The sequence below is a fragment of the Aquarana catesbeiana genome, linkage group LG01 (assembly GCF_042186555.1).
Source record: "Aquarana catesbeiana isolate 2022-GZ linkage group LG01, ASM4218655v1, whole genome shotgun sequence".
In the NCBI taxonomy this organism is placed as follows: Eukaryota; Metazoa; Chordata; class Amphibia; order Anura; family Ranidae; genus Aquarana; species Aquarana catesbeiana.
This window is the reverse complement of record NC_133324.1, coordinates 546,958,794-546,983,338: the sequence shown is the minus strand read 5'-3', so window position 1 is coordinate 546,983,338 and position 24,545 is coordinate 546,958,794. Positions and strand designations below refer to the sequence as shown.

The following is a 24,545-nucleotide window of genomic DNA, read 5'->3' as shown; positions in this document are numbered from 1 at the left end:
TATATGTAGGAAGGGAGCCTGAAAGGGTTAAAAAAACAAAGGTCCCTGATCCAATCATTCTGTGCGCATTTATAAGTACTGATCTCTTACCTGCCCCTGTGGTAAGGGCAAGTACTGATCTTTCTCCTTCCACTGTTGTAAGGGGAAGGGGGGATCAGCACTGTAAACAGTACCATGTGATTGTTTTCATAACCAATGACCATGATCACAGGGTACCCAGCTCTTCGGATCAGCTGTGTACTGTCTCTCTGTGTACCCAGCTGTCTAATGATCCACCTGGTGAATTGGCTGCCCAACGGCTATTTATCCAGTGCTGTTCATAAACGGCAATTTATCCAGTGTTGTTCATAAACAGCACTGGATAAATAAAGGGCCGCCAATCTGCTGTTGAAAGAGGTACAAAGATACATAATTAGTTAAAGCTTGTTTGAAGTTTTAGTGATTGAATTTACATATAATATATGTAAAACTGATGGACCCTAAATGGCTGACGCTACAAACCATAGTAGACTAAAAATGCAATAATATACAAGCATTTTGTTCAGGAAGGGTTGGGAGAGAGCCTGTTTGGCAACACATTTAATTTTTTTAAATATTTTCTTGCTTATTGGGTCCATTATAGAAGTTTAATGTTGTAGACAAACATCAAGAACACAGTACTTTGAAAACACTTCTGACATCTGAGAGCAAATTAATATGTTAATGAGCCACGTAAGAGGCTTATGTCATAATAAATAATTTGATTAAATGTATTATTATTCCAAATAATTGTGTTCACCTTCATTCTGAAAAATGTAATACTGGTTAGTAGATCAACAGTGGATTTTAAATCTTGAAGTCGTTCTGGGCTGCTAGCAGGAAAGTTGTTCTGCCAAAACAAACAAAAAAACAGAGAAAGAAAAAGGTTAAAGCATGTACTAACGATTTGTATAATCTGCAAATTTCATCTGTTTTATTTAAGAAGTAGTACACCAGTTACAAAGCTTCTTAGAACCTTCTAAGCAGAAAGATTTGATAGTTACATTCTGCTTGTATGTCTGAAATATAATTGCTTGGGTATAGAGTTTTACATAAAAGTAGATTGTGTCCCTACTTATTTCTTATAATATGATTCCATTATGAAAACTATGCATACCATATAAAGCAAGTAGGAGGAAGCAAGGCTTAGCTCCAAGTTATAAACACAACCATAACTTAACCAACATGAGGCATTATTCGAAAGTGAATTCACTTATTCACAAGTGACGTATTTTGTGTCCCAACAAAGCCATTTCCCCTTTGGATATCCATCAACTGTTTTGAAAACTTAAAGACAGATATGGAAAACAGCCTTCAGCATTCCAGGACAATTTAAAATAAGAAATTTGCATTGTTAAAAAGTGCTCTGATTTTAAGGGCTGGATGGCTAGGCACAGAAAGGACCACACTTATACTATAAAGCAATAATCTTGAAAATAGGGCAACACAGCGGCTAAGTGGTTAGCACTTCTGCCTAGCAGCACTAGGGTCGTCGGTTTGAATCCCAGCCATGACACTACCTGAGTTTGCATGTTCTCACTGTGCCTGCGTGGGTTTCCTCCCACACTCCAATTACATGCTGGTTAAATGGCTCCTGTCCAGACTGGCCCTAATATGTGTGTGTATATATATATATATATGAATGTGAGTCAGGGATCTTATATTGTGAGCTCCTTGAGGGGAAGGGACTGATGTTGGCGCTATATAAGTACCCATATTAAATAAATAGATAGACCTTTACATTACATCTCTTTTGTAGTATGATCCTCCATTCAAATTAGTATGGGTACTACTGTAAGATTTGCTCTTACTACTACTATGGATACAGGCAAGTGAGGTGCGTGGGCTGACGGCAGGATATAGCAGACATATGTAATATACAGGTGTGCTGGGAGTGGTATGTCACTAAACTAGAAGCTGAGTTCCCCATGTGAAAGTGGCACATACAGTGGCTTTAATATAAAATAGGATAGATGAATTATAAATAATAAATTAGAAAATAATAGGATAGGATATGATAGGATCGATCCTTGCAATCCCTATTCACTGTCTGCTTATTCTTCAATGTGCCCTAATCATGTTTACATGCTTGATGTAAAATGTTTTTTTTGTCATTCAATATATCTTTGTCACATCTACAGGATATTGACCTGTGCACAGCCAACACAGTTTTCTTGTTAAACAGTGCAGCCAGCTTCTTACTTCACTTTGAAAATGACAATGACCAGTATTCACTATGCTTAAAAACTGTCATGAAATTAATGTGAAATGGTTATGAGAAATTACTTGTCACCACACCGAGTGCATCCACCACCCAGAAGAGGAGATTGAATACGCTTACCATAAGGCAGCTTTAACCAAGCATGTAGTAATGATGGTCGGGATGGTAGTCACAGGAATGATATCCAAGGGTAGACCGCAAGGTTCTCCACACCAGTCGGGCCACTTATCAAATTATAAACGCCGACATCTATAATAAACAAGAGACCTCTGCATAGTGTAAAACCGCCATGGATTTTATTAAAAGGTACAAAACTTACACAGATACAGGAAAAATGGGCACCAATAAAAACATCTCCTTGTAGTGATCACATTGGAAGAAGAAAAAAGGGGCGCAATGACATGGAGCAGACTCATCAGTCATGACATTGCGCCCCTTTTTTCTTCTTCCAATGTGATCGCTACAAGGAGATGTTTTTATTGATGCCCATTATTCCGGTATCTATGTAAGTTTTGTACCTTTTAATAAAATCCGTGGCCAAATGGTTTTACACTATGCAGAGGTCTCTTGTTTTTTATAGATGTCGGAGTTTATAATTTGACAAGTGGCCCGGCTGGTGTGGAGAACCTTGCGGTCTACCCTTGGATATCATTCCTGTGACTACCATCTCGACCATCATTACTACATGCTTGGTTAAAGCTGTCTTATGGTAAGCGTATTCAATCTCCTCTTCTGAGTGGTGGATGCACTCATCGTGGTGACTCCTTAAGTCAACTTTTGGATTTCTATTTCATAATCACCATTGAACATGAACGTATGTCTTTTTTCACAATTTTGGACTATTTAATAAATTACGTTATGCCACTTATATTTTTTCATTTTGCACTGTGCACTATGTTATGTCATTATTGTCAATAATGTCATTATTACTGGCTGTTTAAATATATTTAGCACTGCATTTTTTGTACCTTATGGAATTAATGTGAAGGATGCCACTGCTGCAATGCTGACCTCTGTTTTTTATATATTCAGAGTTTTTCCACCTGGCACAAGATTTTACAGCAACTTCATTTATTGCAAGCTTTTAAGATCTGTGACTTAGAGAGTATTGAAGACGTAAGCAGACAGTTGCTTAAGGTGGTTCTAAAGGCTGAAGGTTTTTTACCTTAATGCATTCTCTGCATTACGGTAAAAAAAAAAAAACTTCTGCATGCAGCTCCCCCCCTCAGCCCTGCCTAATACTTACCTGAGTCCAATCTCAATCTAGCAATGTGCAAAAGAACGGCGGCTCTCTTATTTCTCATAGACTCAGAGACAGCAGGCTTGGCTCCCACTGCTGTCAATTACAACCAGTGAGGAAGGAGCAGGGCCAAGCCGCACTCTATGTGTCAATAGACAAACAGAGCACGGCTTCAGCAGCGAGCACACACTAATGCCACCATAGCAGGAGCCTACCGTATATACTCGAGTATAAGTCGACCCGAATATAAGCCGAGGTACCTAATTTTACCACAAAAAACTGGGAAAACGTTTTGACTCGAGTATAAGCCTAGGGTGAGAAATGCGCAGCTACTGTAAGTGGAAAAGAGGGTCAACAATGCCCATTTGCAGCCTCACTGTGCCCATTTGCAGCCATAGGTCCCCCAAACTCGGTAGTTAAGGGTTCCTAGATGCCCCCTAGCTGCAGCCAAAATTTGGGGTCTCTGGACCCAAAGGTTCCCAAAATGACATTGCTGCAGATGGACACAGTTGACCAACTTTGGAGCCCCATATCTCGGGGCCACTTAGTGCTAGGAACCCCAGATTTGGTGTACTAACCCAGTGGAACTAGCATCACAATATATCGAAAGCTGGGGTTCCTAGCACCAAGTAGCCCTGAGATACGGGGCCCCAAAATCAGTTCAGAAAATGTCAAGCATTTTTTTGCAGCAGAGAATGAATTTTCGGAACCGATTTTTGGGCCCCGTGTCTCAGGGCCACTTGGTGCTCGGAACCCCAGCTTTGGATATGTTGTGGTACTAGTTCCACTGGGTTTGCACACCAAATTTGGGGTTCCTAAGACCAAGTGGCCCCGAGATATGGGGCCCCAAATTCGGTTCAGAAAATGAAATTTTTTGCTGCAGAAAAGCGCTTGACTCGAGTATAAGCCGAGGGGGGCACTTTCAGCACAAAAAAATGTGCTGAAAAACTCGGCTTATACTCGAGTATATACGGGTATATTAAATCTGCAGCATAGAAAAACAGATCACACTTTTACGAAAATAAATCTGAAGGAAGGTACTATTTTCTTACCCGGTACATGGAAAGATCAATACGCAGGGAGTTGTGCAGTTGATCTAGCAGCTTTACAAATCTCTCCTTCTAAAAAGGCAAAACGAAGAGACCACTTAATCTTACTGTAATTATGGCATACATTTAAATAACATAAAAATGTACATTAACTCTTTGTTATATACTGTATGTCTCATTATATTGTTTTGATTTGTTGGGGACTGATGTCTATAATTAAAGAATTTGAAAAAAGAATGTACATTAACATAAATCATCACATAAATGTCAATTCACAAAATCATAATGCACAAGTTATTTGCTAATTTTTACTGTCAACTTTCTTTTTTCATTTCACTAAAGGTTTTATTGCAAGGATCTGCAGAATGTACTGTAAATCCCATAGATACATAATCTGTCAAGTTCTAAAACAAGAAAAAAGTGTTTCTACTATACTACATTGCCCACATTTGGACTAATACCAAATATTGACTGTGATGTGAGTTAGTGACCTAAAAGTAACAGTCCAAAAACATGGTACATCAATAACAGCATTCAGAGCATAAATCATTAATTGAACCTATATACCTTAACTTATACAATAGCAATCTGTAGGGAATCAAGTCAAGCACTTTAGCAAAGTCCAGGTATTCTATATCCACATCCACCCCTTTGTCTAAGTCATAACTTCCTCATTAAGGATTCATGCACACTGGGCATAAAAAATGCTGTCTGTACAAGCATTTGGCATTTTTTCTTTCAGCCCGTAGAAGCAACTCTATGTTAGCCTATGTGTTCATGCACATTTGGGAGTTCACAGACATATTTATAGAGGGTTTACAGGTTGAAAAAAACAAACAAACATGACAAATGCATTTTGGAGAGGAGCTTTTGGGAAGAAAAAATGCTTGACGTGCCTAAACGTTTTTAAGTATACAGTTTTTCTAGGGTTTTGGGGAAAAATGCTTATAAACGCAAATGCGTGTAATTCTGCCTAAACTCATGTGCAATATGCTCAATAGGAATGTTTTTTATGCTGTTTTTTTCTGCCATCAGTTCTAACATTTTTTCTGCTGCCTAGTGTGAATAGACCCTAAATAAAAGTATTTGACAAATTTAGGCTTTCATAACTCAATGCTGGCTATCGCTTCTGATACTGTTTTTTTAGTAGATAGCCTTGTATGTAGTTCTTTGGCAAGCCCTCTTTTATTTTCTGAGTCTCTACCTCCTGGTTGCACTGGGGTGCCTAAACATAGTTAAATAATTAACTCAGTATGCACACCCACGTGTAACTACACTGATTATACCATAACACATGCCATTAATAAAATTGTCTTCGACTTTTAGGTCTCTTCTTACACAGACACCACCAATTTTTCCGTTTACCTTATCTCTCCAAAACACAGTACAACAATGAGTATTAACATCCTGATCACGTGAACAATCCAGCTAAGATTCTGAAATACCAATTAAATCATAGCATTCTCTGTGCACTAAAAGCTTTTGATTTTCCATTTTTTTTTCCTCATCAGACTTCTGAACCTGACACGTTCACCTTCTATTACATTTTTACACAGACTTACTATATAATTTCTGCTGTAATTCTATTGACTCTTGATTCCGAAAATGGTGGATTTTCAACTGTTTTTAAGTATAACACCTCTGAGTTATTAGCTGAACTGCCTAATTCAAATCCTCTGTATAGGCTTGTTCATACAGGCAAGGGCTGTCGTATGTCTGAACAAGCCCTATATCACTTACCACTAGCAAATTTATCAATCTTCTCCTCCACTGATCACCTCTAAAATGTTGCAGCTTTAAGGATTATAGACACCTTTGGCTCAAACTCCGGGATTAGGACTAATTGGGGAAAGTCCCTGTTGTTCCCGCTTCACCCAACCCCAGCCTAAACCACCTACGACTACCCCTTTGCACTGGTTAGATGAGTTTAAATATCTTGGGGTGATGATTTGATTACTCTCCAGTTACTCCGCTTCCAGGGTGGGCTGTCCCTGCCAAATTTTCAAACGTACTACTGGACAACAATTATAGTCACTGTTAGATGGTTGTTTTTTCCACCGAGGGACAAACCAGATGGTGGGATTGAAACATATTATTGCTGATGGTAAACTGCCTTTGTTCCTGGACCTTAGAGCTGTTTTTAATCTTCCCAACTAGATGTTTTTTCGGTACTTGCAATTACGCCATGTCTACTGTAACCAGTTCTCAGTCTCTATTAAGCTGGAATCTGATCCGATGGAGCATTTATTGATGTCCCAAGTTTAGAATAGACCGTAATCCTCCCTTTCCACCCAACTGTCTTTGGTTTATGCTACTAAGGTTACTAACGTATGTCAAAAATGGCAGGCTAATCTCCCCGACTTGATGGATGAGGACCGTCTGAGTTCATATGTCACCACACTGACCTCAGCTGGAGATAATTTCATTTGACTTAAATTTTTACATAGGGCCTATTATACCACTCAACGAGTAGCAGTTATTTATCCCTCTGCATCCTCCTTTTACCCCCAATGTGGTATGCCTGAGGCAACCTTTTTGCATATGGTCTGGTCTTCTCCTCTCTCATTCTGGGTGGCAGTATTGGCTAGTCTCTTTAGCCCTCGAGTTGGACCCGAAGAGGCTTTTATTGAATATTTTTGATGACTTGACTTTGGGACGTTGTTTGGCTGTTATACCACTTTTTATGTGCGCAGGAAGAAACTGCACCGTTGACAGTCTACTGCCCCACTGACAGTTGCTGCCTGGCACTCAACACTAAATTCTGTCTTACCACTGTATAAGCTTACTTATATTAACAGAAACTGTCCAAGAAAGTTTGATAAAATATGGTCTGCTTGGATAGATTCTTGGGGCTCTAGTGAAGCTGTGGCATCTCTTACCAGAACAGATGATGAGCTCATGTCACACAGATCTTCTAATCTCTAATGTTGCACCTCCCCCCCCCCCCCCTTCACCCTGTCCCCATGGTTTCTTTTCTCTATCCTTACTTTTCCGTCCCCTCCCCTTCTTTCCTTACTTCTTTATTCTCCCCCTTCTTCTTCCTCTCCTTCCCTCCCCACCCTCTCTACCCTTCCTGTCTCTTCTCCCTCCTTCTCACCCCTTCTTTTCCTTCCTCCTTCTCCTCCTCCCCCACCCTCTTCCCCTTCTGCCTCCCTTTTCCCCCTCACTGTCTACCTCCTTTTCTTTTTATTGTATATTGATTTTCCTTGACTCTAATTGGTGTGACAGTTTGGCGGTTGTTTGGGGCTGCCTTATTACGCTGGGTATGGGGTGTTTATTTATCATCTGCTCTATATTTAGTCCTGAGATTATCATCTGTCATATGGTTCCTGTGATCATATTCTTCCAGTTGTATGTTGGATAGTCTGTACTTGGAAGGTTTCTGTAATTTGGATCTGAAATTCTACTGGCACCAGATACGAATTGTATACCCCTTGCATTGTATCTTTTATTCAATAAACAGTTCTATTTGGAAAATTGTTGCAGCTATCAACAACATCATCATAAGGTTGTGTGCGGCCTATGCCTCAAAGCTCTTGCTCAGTGTTCTCTTTTGCTTGTATAAATACAGAGGGCACAAGTCTAGACAGCAAGAACCAACAGTAGTGCTCACGTTTGTAACTAATTTGCAGGTTGAAGTAATAAAGCAAAATAATGCCTGTTTTATCATACTACGGAATAGCAGATAAATATCTTACCCCAAAGTTTGAGGCAGAGAAGCGATCAGAGGCAGACACATTGGTTGATGCAGTTGTGTGGGCGTAGTAGGCATTGATATTGGCAAGAAGTGTGCTCATAACAGCTGGTACTCCAGGACACATATATTTGGAAGATAGGCAGGCAAAATGTCTGTAAAACAAGAACTCAGAAGTAAATGATAATTGCCTTTTACAACCCCAATTCCAAAAAAAGTCGGGACACTGTGTAAAATCTACATAAAAACCAGAATGCAATGATTTTCAAATCTCAAAAACCCATATTTTATTCACAATAGAAAATAGAAAACATAACACATGTTAAAACTGAGATTTTTACCATTTTAAGGAAAAAATAAGGTCATTTTAAAATTAATGGGAGCAACACATCTCAAAAAAGTTGAAACAGGACACGAAAAGCTGACAAAGTACAACACCAAATCTAAAAAAGTTGAGACAGGGCCATGTTTACCACTATGTAGCATCCCCTTTTTGTTTAAAAACACTATGTAAACATCTGGGAAAGGAGTAGGCCAGAGTTTTGGGAGAGGAATGTTGTCCCATTCTTGCCTGAGCATATGCTGCTCCAAAACCTGGATAAATTCTTTAGCATTGCTGGTGTCTTTCCAAAGGTGCAAGCTGTCCATTACATACGCACTAATGCACCCCCATACCATCAGAGATGCAGGCTTTTGAACTGAGCGCTGATAACAAGCCAGAAGGTCTCTTTCTTCTTTAGTTCAGAGGACGTGGCACCCAAGGGTGCCAAAAAAGCAAGTCGAATTTCAATTAGTCTGCCCACAGAACAGTTTTCCACTTTGCAATAGACAATTTTAAATGAGCTTTGGCCCAGAGAAGATGGCAGCGTTTCTGAATCATGTTCAGATATGGCTTCTTCTTTGCATGAGAGCTTTAATTTGCATTTTAAGGTGGCACGGCAAACTGTGTTCACAGACAGTGATTATTGGAAGTAATCCTGAGCCCATGCAGTGATGTTCATCACAGAATCATGCCTGTTTTTAATGCTAGAGTGGGTGACTGGAGACAAAGAGAAGGCAATTTTATTAAATACCTTCTTCGGTTCTGTGTATACAAAGAAGCATGGGGGAGCTCATCTCCATAATTGATATGGTATTGGCAAAGCCCCCAATGAACCACAATGGCCTAAAATTAATATGGTCCAGAAATATTTAGACAGAATAAATGTGGATAAAGCACCTGGACCAGATGGCATACACCCACGGATACTAAAAGAATTGAGCTCTGTCATTTCAAAGCCATTGTTTCTAATTTTTAGGGACTCTTTAATGACTGGAATGGTACCACTGGATTGGTGTAAGGCCAATGTGGTGCCTATATTTACCAAAGTCTTTACCAAGTAACTATAGACCTGTTAGTTTAACTTCTATAGTTGGGGAGATACTGGAGAGCTTAATAAAAGACCACATAGATGAGTTTTTTTCTGGAAAAAATATATTTTAAGCAACAGAGAGCATGGGTTCATGAAAGATAGAAGTTGTCAGACCGATTTGATTTATTTTTATGAGGAGCTAGGTAAAACCTTGGACAGAGGGGTGGCTGTGGACGTGGTATACTTGGGTTTTGCAAAAGCGTTTGACACAGTTCCCCACATATGGCTAATATGGCTTATAAGATGTCTCCAATTTACAAGCCAACCTCAATGCACTGTTTAATTGGGCAACTATGTGGCAAATGAGGTTTAATGTTGATAAATGTAAAGTTATGTACTTGGGGGTTAAGAATATGCATGCATCATACATACTAAGGGGAGTACAAGTGGGAGAATCAATGGTGGAGAAGGATCTGGGTGTTTTGGTAGGTCATAAAAATAATAATAATAATTAATAATAGCATGCAATCCCAAGCTGCGGTTTCCAAAGCGAGCAAAGTACTTTCTTGTATTAAGAATGGTATAGACTCCATAGAGAGAGATATAATTTTGCCCCTATACAAATCATTAGTAAGACCTCATGTGGAATATGCAGTTCAGTTTTGAGAACCAGTTCACAAAAAGGATATCGGGGAACTGAAGAAAGTGCAGAGAAGAGCAACCAAACTGATAAGAGGCATGGAGGAGCTCAGCTATGAGGAAAGATTAGAGGTACTGAATTTATTCTCTCTTCAGAATAGGAGATTAAGGAGGGATATGATCAACATGTACAAATACATAAGTGGTCCATATAGTAAAGTTGGTGTTGAGTCATTCACTTTTAGGTCATCACAGAGGACAAGGGGGCACTCTTTACGTCTGGAGGAAAAGAGTTTTAATCTCCAAATAAGGAAAGGTTTCTTCACAGTAAGAGCTGTGAAAATGTGGAATAGACTCCCTCCAGAGGTGGTTCTGACTAGCTCAGTAGCTGGATTCTTTCCTAAATGTACAAAATTTAACTGGATACTAACATTTACAGGTAAAGTTGATCAAGGGAATATCGATTGCCTCTTGGGAGATCAGGATGGAGCAAATTGAATCATGATTTAGCTGTGGGTATAGGAATGTGTACATGGGATTATGTATATGGGATTGAATGATTTTTTTTCTCTCCCTTTTATTTGTTGAACTAGATGGACTTGTGTCTTTCTTCAACCTGACTAACTATGTAACTATGTAACTGTATGCAATGCAGAGCCGTCTGAGGGCCTGAAAATCACGGGCAACCAATATCGCCTTGTCCCTTGCACACAGAGATTTTTCCATATTCTTCAAATCTTTTTATGATATTATGCTGATATATATTATATTAAGTCCTTGCAATTTTATGCTGAGAAACATTATTCTGAAATTGTTCAACAATTTTTAGACACAGCTTTTCACAGATTGATGAACCTCTGCCCATCTTTACTGAGACACTCTGACTCTCTAAGATGCCCTTTTTATACCCAATCATGTTACTGACCTGTTGCCAATTAACCTAATTAGTTGCAAAATGTTCTTCCAGCTCTTCCTTGTTAGTACCACTTACTTTGCCAACTTTTTTAAGACATGTTGCTGCCATCAATTTCAAAACTACATTATTTACAGTATGTGATAGTTTTCTCAGTTACACATTTATAATGATTTATAAATCAATGATTTATAAATCACTGAATTCTGTTTTTAGGTAGATTTTACACAGCTTCTTAACCCTTTTGGGGTTTTATTACGATCGTCACAAATTGTGACCTTGAAGCATGTAATTACTGTATATTTTTAACTTATGTCACAAGATGGAACATGCAGTTTATAACACTTCAATGTTTACCTACTACTACTGCGAAACCTCCTTATAACTTATTTACCTAATTATTCTAGTCAAATTAAATATGCTGCAGCCTTCCAAACTTGCTAAAATAAGCTTTCAATCAGGGGCTTATATTAACTTACTGTGCCTAAAGACACTAGCAAGCACCTGTCACATAAAGGTAGCCTGCATATAACCCATGGTCTCTGAATACAAGTCCTTTGTTATGTATTCTATGATAAAGATACAAACATTTCAGCACACATGAGTTACTCTTGTCAATCTCTTCTTAAATCATTAATAGTAGACACACTAAGCGGGAAACCTGAGTTCAGGAATTGAAGGGGATAAATAAAGGATAGTGAACAGATTTATTATACAGGATGCATACCTTAACACAACTATAATTATAGATTATATAAACATGAGTCTGTAAAACACTGTTGTGAATACTAGGTGGCATCGCAGCAGGTTTACTGTATATGATAATGTTACATTGGGAGACAGTAAGACCCCTTTCACATGGGCATGCTGATCAGGTGTGCCTGTCAGTCTTTCAGGCGAACCTAATCAGGAGGTCCATTCATCCCTATGGACAGGCGAGTGTAAACAGACCTCTGGTTCCGATTGGGAATACTAAAAAGGGGGGGGAGGCTCTGTCCTCTTCCATTTAGGTGGAGCAGATCAGAGAAAGTCTGGTGTAAACGGACAGCGGAGTCCGTTTACTCCCAGCTGCTCATACAGCAGAACGGGCTCTGTCTGTGTCCGCTCTGCAGAAATCAGCTGCTTTGATCAGCGGGGATCTGTGAGCTGATCCACTGCTGATCGGAATAGAATCTGCCCCATGTGAAAGGGGCCTAAGGGTCTTATTTATTGTTAGATGATGAATTTAAAGTTGGATGCAACAAACAGCAACACGTGTCTTGTCTCCAGGAGGAAGTACATAAAAACACTAGGGCTCAATCCAAATAATTTAAATGGGCTGCCCTATGAGTGAGAACAATTCAAAGGAAGTGGCTGACATATTGGTATACAACCACTAGGAGAGGAATAAAATAGGTTTAACCACTTGCCAGACAGCTGCCGTCATTATTATATTATACCGTGAACCGTCGTAGCTGTACATCGGCACTTTAAATGCCTTTAGCAGGCACGCGCACCTCTGGAGGTGCGCACCTGTTGCATGGCAGGGGAGCCGATGCGTGTCACCGGCAGTCACGATGACAACCGGCCACGCGCGATCGCGGGCACGAGAACCAGAACAGGGACGTGTGAGTGTAAACACACAAATCCCTGTTCTGAGAGGAGAGACAGATCGTTTGCTCCTACTAGCTAGTAACAACGATATGTCTCCTCCTCTAGTCAGTTCCATCCCCTCACAGTGAAAAAAACAAATGAGGGAACACATTTAACCCCTTGATTGCCCCCTAGTGTTATCCCCTTCCCTGCCAGTGACATTTATACAGTAATCAGTGCATTTTTATAGCATTTTTAGACGGCACATCACGGATCTGGTGGACAGATTATTGGGAAGGGCTGGGAAAGACCCGGCTGTCATGGTGCACTTTGGCACCAATGACAAAGTCAGAGGCAGATGGAGTGTCCTAAAGAACAATTTTAGGGACTTGGGAGCTAAATTGAGGAAAAGGACTTCTAAGGCAGTATTCTCAGGAATACTACCGGTACATCGAGCCACACCAGAAAGGCAGAGGGAGATTAGGGAAGTAAACAAGTGGCTGAAGAACTGCTGTAGTAAGGAGGGGTTTGGGTTCCTGAGGACTGGGCCGACTTCTCAGTCCATAACCAGTACTATAGAAGGGATGGACTGCACCTAAATGAGGAGGGTACAGATCAGCTGGGAATGAAGATGGCCAAAAAGTTAGAGGGGTTTTTAAACTAGGCGATGGGGGGAGGGTCCAGAAGTAGAGATAGCCAGCGCGGGGGTATTGGGGGCATTAGTGGTAGGTTGACCAAAGCACATAAACCCAAGGTAAGTATAGTAGCAAGTCCTAGTTGCAATCTCATAACACCCAATAAGAGGATAATATGCGACTAGTCTAAACTGCGTGGCATGTTCACCAATGCCAGGAGCCTGGCGGACAAAATGGGTGAACTAGAGATACTGTTGTACAAGGAGGATTTGTATTTTGTGCGAATTTCAGAGACCTTGTTCAACAGCTCTCATGATTGGCTGGCAACAATTCAAGGGTATACCTTTTATTGCTAGGATAGAGAGGGTAAAAAAGGGGGAGGGGTATGCCTATATATCAAGAATAATGTACAAGTGAATGTGAGACATGGCATCACTAAGGCAGCTAGGGAGGAGGTGGAATCCTTATGGGTAGAGCTCCAAAGGGATGAAGCTAAAGGGAAAATAATACTGGGAGTATGCTATAGGCCCCCTAACCTGAGGGAGGAAGGGGAGACAGATCTCCTATCACAATTTGGATTAGCAGCAAGGATGGGAAGTGTTATCATAATGGGGGATTTTAATTATCCAGACATAGACTGGGCGGAGGGAACCACACATTCATATAAGGCTCGTCAGTTCCTAAATGTCTTGCAGGAAAATTTCATGGGTCAGATGGTAGACGCACCAACTAAAAATAAAGCTTTACTGGATCTACTGATTACTAACAATACAGACCTGGTCACGGATGTGGAAATACGGGGCAATTTAGGTAACAGCGATCAGGGGTCAATTGGCTTCAGTATAAATCACACAAATAGGAAACATAAGGGGAATACAAAGACACTGAATTCCAAAAGAGCCAACTTCCCTAAAACACAAACCTTGCTAGAAAGGCATGAACTGGGATAAAATCTTAGTAACAAAGAACACGGAGGAGAGATGGTTTGCTTTAAGAGCATATTAAATAAGGGCATTAGCCAATGCATCCCATTGCGTAATAAATTTAAAAGAGCAAACAAAAGTCCTGGATGGCTTAACCCCAATGTAAAAATGCATATAAAAGCAAAGGAGAAGGCCTTCAAAAAATACAAGGTTGAGCGAACATCATCAGCATTCAGACTTTATAAAGAATGCAACAAGAAATGTAAGGGTGCAATAAGGATGGCTAAGATAGAACATGGATATATAAAACACAAAGCACTGTGATGCTAAATAACTGATAAATACACATAAAACCAAGTGAGGCTGCTATCAAAAAGGAGTGTTTTCAGAATCACTTAAAAAAGAATAAATTATAATATTTGAAGCGCTTCACAAAAAAGACGAATAAATATTAATAAGCTCCTAGAAAATGCTCAAATAAATCCAACAGTGAGTAAAAAATCCCTAAAAAATCCAGCAAAAAAATATGTGAAAATTATAAAGAAATAGTGACACCAAATGTATAAAAATCCACATAAAAAATATATAGGAATGTATTCAAAGAGTTCAATCTATGAAATGTATAATCCGATTGACATAGAGCTTTGATCAGGTCCCACTAGCAAAGTTATTAGAAAAATGCACACCCTTGCTAAATTAAGGTGCTCATTGATACTTTTAGCAACAATGTTTCTTTTGCTTCTGTTCTCATCAGATGTGATGATCACAAACAGATCTCATTGACAAAGCAGATAAGAGAAAAAAACGATCATTGTGCAATGGTTATGATACCAAAGGTACACAGGCAAACTTCAATCTAATCCACTCACGTGCGCCCTATAATGATAAGGCATATGCAGGTTTCTCTATAGCAGTCAGCCGCCTCAGACAGGAGCAGAATCGCTGCAGTACACTGTGTGATAGTGCCTGTCTGCACAGAGCGTCCTTGGCTCCTCCCACGCGTTGCGTCACGGTCACGTGACTTTTTCAAGGATAAGATAGAACATGAAAGACACATTGCAGAAGAGAGCAAAAAAAATCCCAAGAAATTCTTTAAGTATGTTAACAGTAAAAAAGGGAGGACAGACCATATTGGCCCCATAAAGAAAGAGGAAGGACATCTGGTTACAAAGGATGGGGGGATGGCGAAGGTATTGAATTTATTCTTCATGAGGGAATCAAGGGCTTCAGTAACCAAAACTGCAGTGTTTATCCTCATGACACATCACAGGAAGCACCTTCATAGTTAACAGAGGACAGAATTAAAATTAGACTTGGGAAACTTAACATTAATAAATCACCGGGACCAGATGGCTTGCACCCGAGGGTACTTAGGGAACTCAGTCAAGTAATTGCCAGACCATTGTTCCTAATTTTTACTGACAGTCTACTGACTGGAATGGTACCAGCTGATTGGAGAAAAGCACCAATATTTAAAAAGGGCCCAAAATACATCCCTGGGAATTACAGACCAGTTAGCCTAACATCAGTAGTATGTAAACTCTTGGAGGGGATGATAAGGGACCATATACAAGATTTTATTAATGAGAACGGTATCATTAGCAGTAATCAGCATGGATTCATGAAGAATCATTCTTGCCAAACCATTCTATTAACCTTCTATGAGGAGGTGAGTTGCCATCTAGATAAAGGAAGGCCCGTAGACGTGGTGTATCTGCATTTTGCAAAAGCATTTGACACAGTTCCCCATAAACGTTTACTGTACAAAATAAGGTCCGTTGGTATGGACCATAGGGTGAGTACATGGATTGAAAACTGGCTACAAGGGCGAGTTCAGAGGGTAGTGATAAATGGGGAGTACTCAGAATGGTCAGGGGTGGGTAGTGGGGTCCCCCCAGGTTCTGTGCTGGGACCAGTCCTGTTTAATTTGTTCATAAACGACCTGGAGGATGGGGTAAACAGTTCAATCTCTGTATTTGCGGACGATACGAAGCTAAGCAGGGCAATAACTTCTCCACAGGATGTGGACACCTTGCAAAAAGATCTGAACAAATTAATGGGGTGGGCAACTACATGGCAAATGAGGTTCAATGTAGAAAAATGTAAAATAATGCATTTGGGTGGCAAAAATATGAATGCAATCTATACACTGGGGGAGAACCTCTGGGGAAATCTAGGATGGAAAAGGACCTGGGGGTCCTAGTAGATGACCAGTCCTCAGGAAGGATGTACTGGAAATGGAGCGAGTACAAACAAGGGCAACAAAGCTAATAAGGGGTCTGGAGGATATTAGTTATAAGGAAAGTTTGCGAGCACTGATCTTCTCTCTGGAGAAGAGACGCTTGAGAGGGGATATGATTTCAATTTACAAATAGGAGAAAGGAAGGGAGTTTAACAAGACTTGTGGCCACTCATTAAAATTAGAAGAAAAGGTTTAACCTTAAACTACGTAGAGGGTTCTTTACTGTAAGAGCTGCAAGGATGTGGAATTCACTTCCACAGGTGGTGATCTCAGCGGGGGGCATCGATAGTTTCAAGAAACTATTAGATAAGCACCTGAACGACCGCAACATACAGGGATATACAATGTAATACTGACATATAATCACACACATAGGTTGGACTTGATGGACTTGTGTCTTTTTTCAACCTCACCTACTATGTAACTATGTAATTATGTATATATGTCAGTGGTCCCAAAAATGTGTCAAAAGTGTCCAATCTGTCAGCTGCAATATCGCAGTACCGCTAAAAATCGCTGATCACTGCTATTAAAAAAAAAAAAAATAATAAAAATGCCATAAATCTATCCCATAGTTTGTAGACGCTATAACTTTTGCACAAACCAATCAATATATGCTTATTGCGATTTTTTTTTACCAATAATATGTAGAAGAATATATATTTGCCAAAACTGATGAAGAAATGTGATTTCTAAAAAAAAATGTTGGGGATATTTATTGCAGCAAAAGTAAAAAATATTGTTTTTTCTTTCAAAATTGTTGCTCTTTTTTTGTTTATAGCGCAACAAATAAAAACCGCAGAGGTGATCAAATACCACCAAAAGAAAGCTCTATTTGTGGGAAAAAAAACATCAATTTTGTTTGGGTACAGCATCGCATGACCGCGCAATTGCCAATTAAAGTGACGCAGTGCTGTATTGCAAAAAATGGCCTGGTCATTAAGCAGTCAAATCTTCCGGTCTGTAAGTGGTTAAACAACATGTTGCTCCTGTCCTCACAGGTCCTCTTAAAGCAAACAGTGGAACAAAAATGATGTCCCTAATATGAAGCTGGAGAAAAAGACAGGAGAATTTACAGCACATGAGAAATGTCTGCATTTCATTTTGGATAGAAGAAGGGAGTGTTATAAACACTGTCAGTTTTATTTTTGCCATCTGTATCCCATTGGGAAAATTTAACCAGGGTTTCCAGAATTAGTCTTCTCTTTTATTCCTGTTCTAGTGACAACAATTATTTGGGATTTTATTTCACTTTCAGTGGTAATGGTAAACAAGACACATAGAGAGGGCCATATACAGCAAATAAAGTGAATGTAAAGGCTCGTTTTTATTAAAATAAAAAAGATGTTATACTTACCTGTGCAAAGGTATTGTGCAAAGGTATTGTACAGAAAAGTCCCTTACCTCCTCTTCTGGAGTTTTCCTCTGACGCTCTTTGCCCCTTCTTATTACGAGTGCCCCCTCAGCAAGCCAGCTGCTGAGGGGGTACCCATGCAGACATGCCCCCTGCTCTCTCCTCACAGGATTTTACTGACAGCGGCAGGAGACAATGGCTCTTGCGTTTGCCTGTGTTTTCTGTGAGTGGAGGATAGAGGAGTGTGGTGTTGCAGATAGGACAGAACTGGATCGAGAGAGTCTGGTAAAAATTTAGAGAAAGGGAGGAAACTACTATTGGAGTGTGTTTTACCCTAATGCAGGGAATACTTTAAGGTAAAAAAATTTAAGACATTAGACCCCCTTTTAAATCTGTCAGGTGTTCTAATCCCTCCCCACTCCAAAACTAAGTAAAAACTTGTTTTGCCTTTAGTTACACTTTAATGTTTACTGTAAAAGATTCAATGATCAGGTGAGCAAATGCACTCACCTGTAATGCATCTAAATCTAAGCTCTATAAAAAATACTCTGCATTTGAGAGTACCGAGTGTGTCAGATGCCTGGTCCCCTGCTGCACTCTGTGGTTCATTCTGCCATCGCTATGTCACTGCTGGGTTCTACAGTGGCAATGGAGGCACCAGTATCTTACACTTACACTCCTGGAAATATCAAATGCTAAACATTTTTCACTAATGACTGGGTCTTCAAAGAACCAGAGTTTTACAATGCAGGAGGCAGGTATTAATTCCGTTTTTTTGCAATATCCTAATTTATTTAGTTAAATTTATGTTTATTTAAATAGAGGCGGAGTAACTTTAAGAATTCTGCAGGAGTCAGTTAAGTTGCTGTTACATATTGAGTGTACAGTCTGATGCAGCAAATAACCCCTAGTTTTAACTTTTAGACAGGACAATTCGGTTTGTTGCAAACTAGTTGGTAAGTGAGCTGGGAAATTTTCTTTGTTGTTTTTTGATGTGCGTCGCCCTTCCATGCACTTCTTGCTGCAAAGGCCAGTTATAGGTTCCAATGGTTGCCATTTGTTTGTACTGATGCCGCAAATATGTCTCCCAAATCTAGTCGCTAAATGTGAAACACACAGAACATTATAGAATCCATTGTGGAACTTTCCCTTGTAAAGTACTGTAGGGACTGTGATATTCTTTTTAATCTTTATAACTAACAAATATATATAATCTATTGAATGTCTGTTTGCCCATGTTTAACTTAACAATCACAGTTTCTCACGTCATAGCCTGGTATATGGACTCCACCCCGTATCGCATTGCAAACTCATCCACAATTTCCTGGGCAGTCTCATCAAAGTAAACCTTCCAAGCATCATCCCCTTTGGCATCTGGAATTTTTACAACCCCATTATTCTGTACATCTGTTAGGTAGTGAAACAGGTTCTAGAGTTGGAAACAGAAAAATACATTATAAATTGCAATCTATAACATGTTATATCATCAGTATTAATGAGATTAGTTCAAAAGTTAAGAAATGGAACAGTATCCCTTTCTTACGAACCTCGTGCAAACAGGTGTATTGTACATGATATGGTGCCACCTTCTCCTCTCCTTTGATCTCCACACTGATGTGTAGTCGAATTGCTCCAGATACAGCAGACTTATCTGTACGCTTATCTGTAAAAAAAAGTCATTTTATCAGGAATTTTGTACCCTTAGATAAATATAAAGCACATATTCAATTCTTTATGGTTACTGCAAACACTCTGCTTTACTTTGTTTATGTATATGTGTGTCAGATGTAACAAAATTCCCAGTGGTTGAATCATTTCTTAAACCATAAGAATACATACATTCATTAATAAGGCATGTCAATCCAAACAATATTGAACTCACACCCAGAAGCTATAAATAAACAGTTCCATATGCTTTTGATAAAAAATGTTTCAAATTACAATCTGCACCAGCTTTACAAACTGTTATGATTCTAGATAAGAGTTAGAGCCACTATGCACTCTAAATTTTAGAAAAGGGGATTGATTTACTAAAACTGTAGAGTGCAAAATCTGGCGCAGCTCTGCTAGAAGCTAGTTAGAAGCAGATTGGCTACCATGCACAGCTGCACCAGATTTTGCACTCTCCCATTTTATTAACTCAACCCCTACATGTCAATACATGTGCAGGAACTCTTGAACTCAATACAGGTGTCCTGGCAGGTGAGGGAACTCAAGCAGAATGATCTTACCACTAAGGCTCAGTTCACACAGGGACGACTTGTCAGGCGACCTAGGTCGCCTGACAAGTAGCGTCCCGTTCAGTACAATGGAACCGTTCTAATCGGAGCGACGCAAGTCGCTCCGACTTAGAAAAAGGTTCCTGTACGACTTTGGGGGCGACTTGGGGCGACTTGCATAGACTTCTATACAGAAGTCGTTTTGCAAGTCGCCCCGGCAGTCGTGTGCAGGTCGCCTCGGTGAGGCGACCTGCAAGTCGTGCCGCCTCTGGTGTGAACCGAGGCTTAGTCCCCGGGAGACAAAACGATGCTGCTAGGTTTTCTCTATTATTTACCAATAAATGAACTATCAACTTTGGGATTACTGACCCTTGAAACATAGCTGCAGCAGTACCTGAGCAGAAGGTGGCAATTCCTTCTCTGCAGGCATACAGCTTTCCTCTGCAAACTGGAGAAGAAATTCTGTGGTTCAAACTGAAATGTGTAAAATTGGCAGTTTGCAGTCTGAAGCAAATGGAAGCATAATGTTGTCTAGGCTTCACTTTTTTTAGGACAAAACCTTTGTGGAGCATTTACTTTGCATTTCAAAATTGTTCATTCATATAAAAATGCAGCCATTTGTATTTTAATTTAACAGTATGTTATTACCTAGATTGTACCATACATCCATCTCTCCACTCAGGGTTCGGACTTCAATGATGGTTTGGCCCAAGAAATCGTCAGACTCACGCTTAAACCTCTGTTTCACTCTTGATTTTATGTCATCATCCTCATCCCATACACGGACTTTGATTCGATCTGAAGAGTTGTGACACTCGCTGAAAATTAAAAATATTGTTATGCTACCAACCAAACAAACCACAATGAAATAAAGGAATATGTAACAGCAGTAAAACATAGGAATTCAATGAAAAGAATATTTTACTCTTTTGAATTATCTAAATTGATAAAAAATCCAATCTGATTGCTTGCATTGAATTATTGTACTTTGCACACCATCATTGTGTTTTACAGACAAAAATTCTTCCTTCCAAGTGACAATGCTAGATCTTCAGATTACCACATGGCATATATTTTACCTGAGTAATGAAAGAAAGAGATCTTCTATGTATTCTGTCAAATGTGTCACATATGCTTTAATTAAGTTGTAAACTTACAAATGAAAATTCTCCTCCCAGACTGGATTAAGGTTTCCATAGATAGTTTTAGTTCTTTTCTTTGTTTTCCCAACCTGTACTGTAACATAGGGGTCACTGGAACCTGTCTTGTCCTTGGCTTGTAGACCTTGTGCACATACCACTGTAATACACCAAGCAAAATGAAATCTATTTCAATTTGGTTAAATATGCTTAGCAGTTTACGTTACACCTTAGATATGTTTGGAGAACAAAAATATCTTTCATGTGGCTAGCCCTATTCTAAATAACCTTCCTAGCTTCAATCTTAAAGCATATCTAAACTCAAGAACAAAAATGTAATACATTTTTCAGTTTTTTTCCCCTTTTCATCTTTTCCTGGAGATCCTCACAGTAACATACTTCCTGTCTTTGGGTGACAACACTCACTCATGTTATTGTATCTAGAAAGGAGCAGCAGAGTCAGCCTAGACAAGCCTAGGACAAGCCAAAACACCTCACCCTCTCCTCTACTTCATAAGAAAGAGGGAAGTGTTCTTAGGCCACAGAGAAAGCTGAGGGCAACACTAAGTGATAAGAGTTCACCACAGGAAGAGAACACAAGAATTTATCAGCTGACAATATTTCTGGCAGGATCAGCAGGAATTAGTTTGCACTTGTCAAACAGATTTTACAAAATGCTTTCAATTTTAACAGAAAAAAAAAAGATTTAAAAAAATGAGAGCTCATTGTTAGGGTTTACATACACTTAAAAAAAAGACTAACCAATGTTTCTGTGGAATGATTTTTCTTTTCAAATGAGCATCTAATTTAGTTAAAATAAACGATGTTACTCGTGGACCTCCCTGAGATCTATGGCATCTTAAAACCATGTATTAATATGACTTCTTTTTAGGGTCGGTAATGTTTACTCTTGTTATAATAAAGTCTACAGCCAAGGAAAAATGAAACTAATATAATATTGTTAGCATTAAAGCAAATTAATTTTAGCAACTTTTGAAATGGAATGGAAATTAAAATACCTCAAGCAATATGATTTAGTGAATTGCCTTCTAACATTTGTCATTTTTTGTTATTGTTGTTGGTATGGTCATGAATTTAAGATGATGATATAACAAAGAAAGAGTAAGTACCTTAAGTTCAGTTTGCCGTTAACATTTCTGTGGTGGAAAAGAAAAATCCTCCTTGCCCTTATCAAAGGTAGTATGGATCACTCCCTTCTAAGAATTTTAACTGGAGGTGCATTTCTCTTCAAAATGGCATCCAATCAACATGTACATTTTCATATACTGTAGGTCATAATCTTAACCTTAACACATTAAAGTCATGGAGTGGCCTAGCCAGTCTCCAGACCTTAATCCTAATTTGAAAAAATTTATGGAGGGAGCAGAAACTTTCAGTTGCCAAGCGACAGCCAGGAAACCTTAAGGATTTAGAGAAGATCTGTAAAGAAGCGTGGACCAAAATCCCTCCTGAGATGTGTGCAAATCTGGTAACCAACTACAAGAAAGGTCTTACTTTTGTGCTTGCCAACAAGGGTTTCTCCACCAAGTACTAAGTTATGTTTTGCTTGGGGATCAAATACTTATTTTACTCACTGAACTGCAACTCAATTTATTAAATTAGTATCATTTGTTTTTTCTGGATTTTCGGTTGATATTCTGTATCTATCATTTAAACCTACACCTAAGATAAAACTTATAGACCCTTCATTTCTTTGTAAGTGGGCAAACTTACAAAATCTGAAGGGGATCAAATAACTATTTTTCCCACTGTATGTGTATATATATATATATATATATATATATATATATATATATATATATATACAGTGCCTTGCAAAAGTATTCACCTCCAACCTGGAATTAACATGGAGGATTTACATCATTTAATTTACAGAACATGCCCGCAACTTTGGAGATGTTTTTTTTATTGTGAAGCAATCAACAAATAGGACAAAATAACAGAAAAAGTCAATGTGCATAACTATTCACCCCCTAAAGTCCTTTACTTTGTAGAGCCACCTTTTGCGGCTATCACAGCTCCAAGTCGTTTTGGATAAGTCTCTATGAGCTTGCCGCATTTTACCACTGGGATTTTTGCCCATTCCTCCTTGCAAAACTGCTCCAGCTGTCAGGGAAATGGCTGTAAGAGAACTGGCAATAGTGCCAGTTGTCAAGGAACCAACAGCAGGAGAAGGGCTCTAGGACCCAGCATCTCTACCAGCACTTATGGCAGGAGAAGGACTTTAGGACCCAGCATCTTTGGCAGGAGAAGGACTTTAGGACCCAGTATCTCTACCAGCAGGTCACATGGGCCTATATAAGGAAGTCTGCTAGTATCTGCAGTTGCTGGTTTGTCAGTCTTCCTGTGTTCCTGAGCCTCTGTGCAATTACTATTTGGATTCCTGTTGTGACCTGGCTTGTTCCTGACCTGTCTGATCTGCTCTCCTGGTTTGACACCCTGGCTTGATTTACCGACTTGTTGTCCTCTCCAGTACCTAATCCCGGCTTGTATCACGGACTTTGATACAGTACCTGTTCCTGCCTGCTTCCTGATACCAGAACTTTGACTTGTCCCTGTTTCTGCAACCTGCCTCTTCCTCTTGCCGGATCTACTGTGTTTGACCCCTGGCCTGGCTTCCACTACTGTTCTTTGTGCACACCTTGTCAAGTATTACCGAGGATTCTTATAGACTTTAGCCCAGCTGTGTTTCCTGTATTACCCGGTGTCCTTTTGGTGCCCACCAGCTCTTCTCTCTGGAATCCATCTGGCAACCTTTGCTTCTCTGGGCACTACACCCTCTGTACCCAACTTCAGGGGTGTACTGCACTCAGCCGCAAGGGGAGCCCTCTCAGCATTTTGGCCTCCAACCAGGTACGTGACACCAGCTCCTTGAAGTTGCATGTTTTTTGCGCTTGTGAACAGCAATCTTTAAGTCTGACCACAGATTTTCTATTGGATTGAGGTCTGAGCTTTGACTAAGCCAATTCTGCACATTTACATGTTTCCCCTTAAACCAAGTGTTGCTTTAGCAGTGTGTTTGGGGTCATTGTCCTGCTAGAAGGTGAATCTCCATCCTAGCTTTAAATCACACACAGAGTGGTACAGGTTTTGCTCAAGAATATCCCTGTATTTAGCACCATCCATCTTTCCCTCAATTCTGACCAGTTTCCCAGTCCCGACTGCTGAAATCATCCCTACAGTATGATGCTGCCACCACCATGTTTCACTGTGGGGATGGTGTTCTTTGGGTGATGTGATCTCTTGGGTTTGCGCCAGACATAGCGTTTTCTTTGATGGTCAAAAAGTTCAATTTTAGTCTCATCAGACCAGAG

The 24,545-nt window shown here is 39.6% G+C and overlaps 1 protein-coding gene across 14 annotated transcripts in view; it reads right to left on the bottom strand.

Annotated features, from left to right (window-relative positions):
- The window catches only part of UNC13A (unc-13 homolog A), a 359,756-nt gene that overhangs the window by 176,570 nt on the left and 158,641 nt on the right, over positions 1–24,545 (bottom strand). For all 14 annotated transcript variants that reach the window (XM_073595327.1, XM_073595322.1, XM_073595338.1 and 11 more), the window contains 7 exons: positions 21,229–21,370; positions 20,720–20,889; positions 19,400–19,515; positions 19,118–19,281; positions 8,227–8,377; positions 4,532–4,600; positions 779–868 (listed from right to left, as the gene is read on the bottom strand). In XM_073595327.1, coding sequence (XP_073451428.1) covers positions 779–868; positions 4,532–4,600; positions 8,227–8,377; positions 19,118–19,281; positions 19,400–19,515; positions 20,720–20,889; positions 21,229–21,370 — 902 coding nt within the window. The remainder of the gene's footprint in view (positions 1–778; positions 869–4,531; positions 4,601–8,226; positions 8,378–19,117; positions 19,282–19,399; positions 19,516–20,719; positions 20,890–21,228; positions 21,371–24,545) is intronic.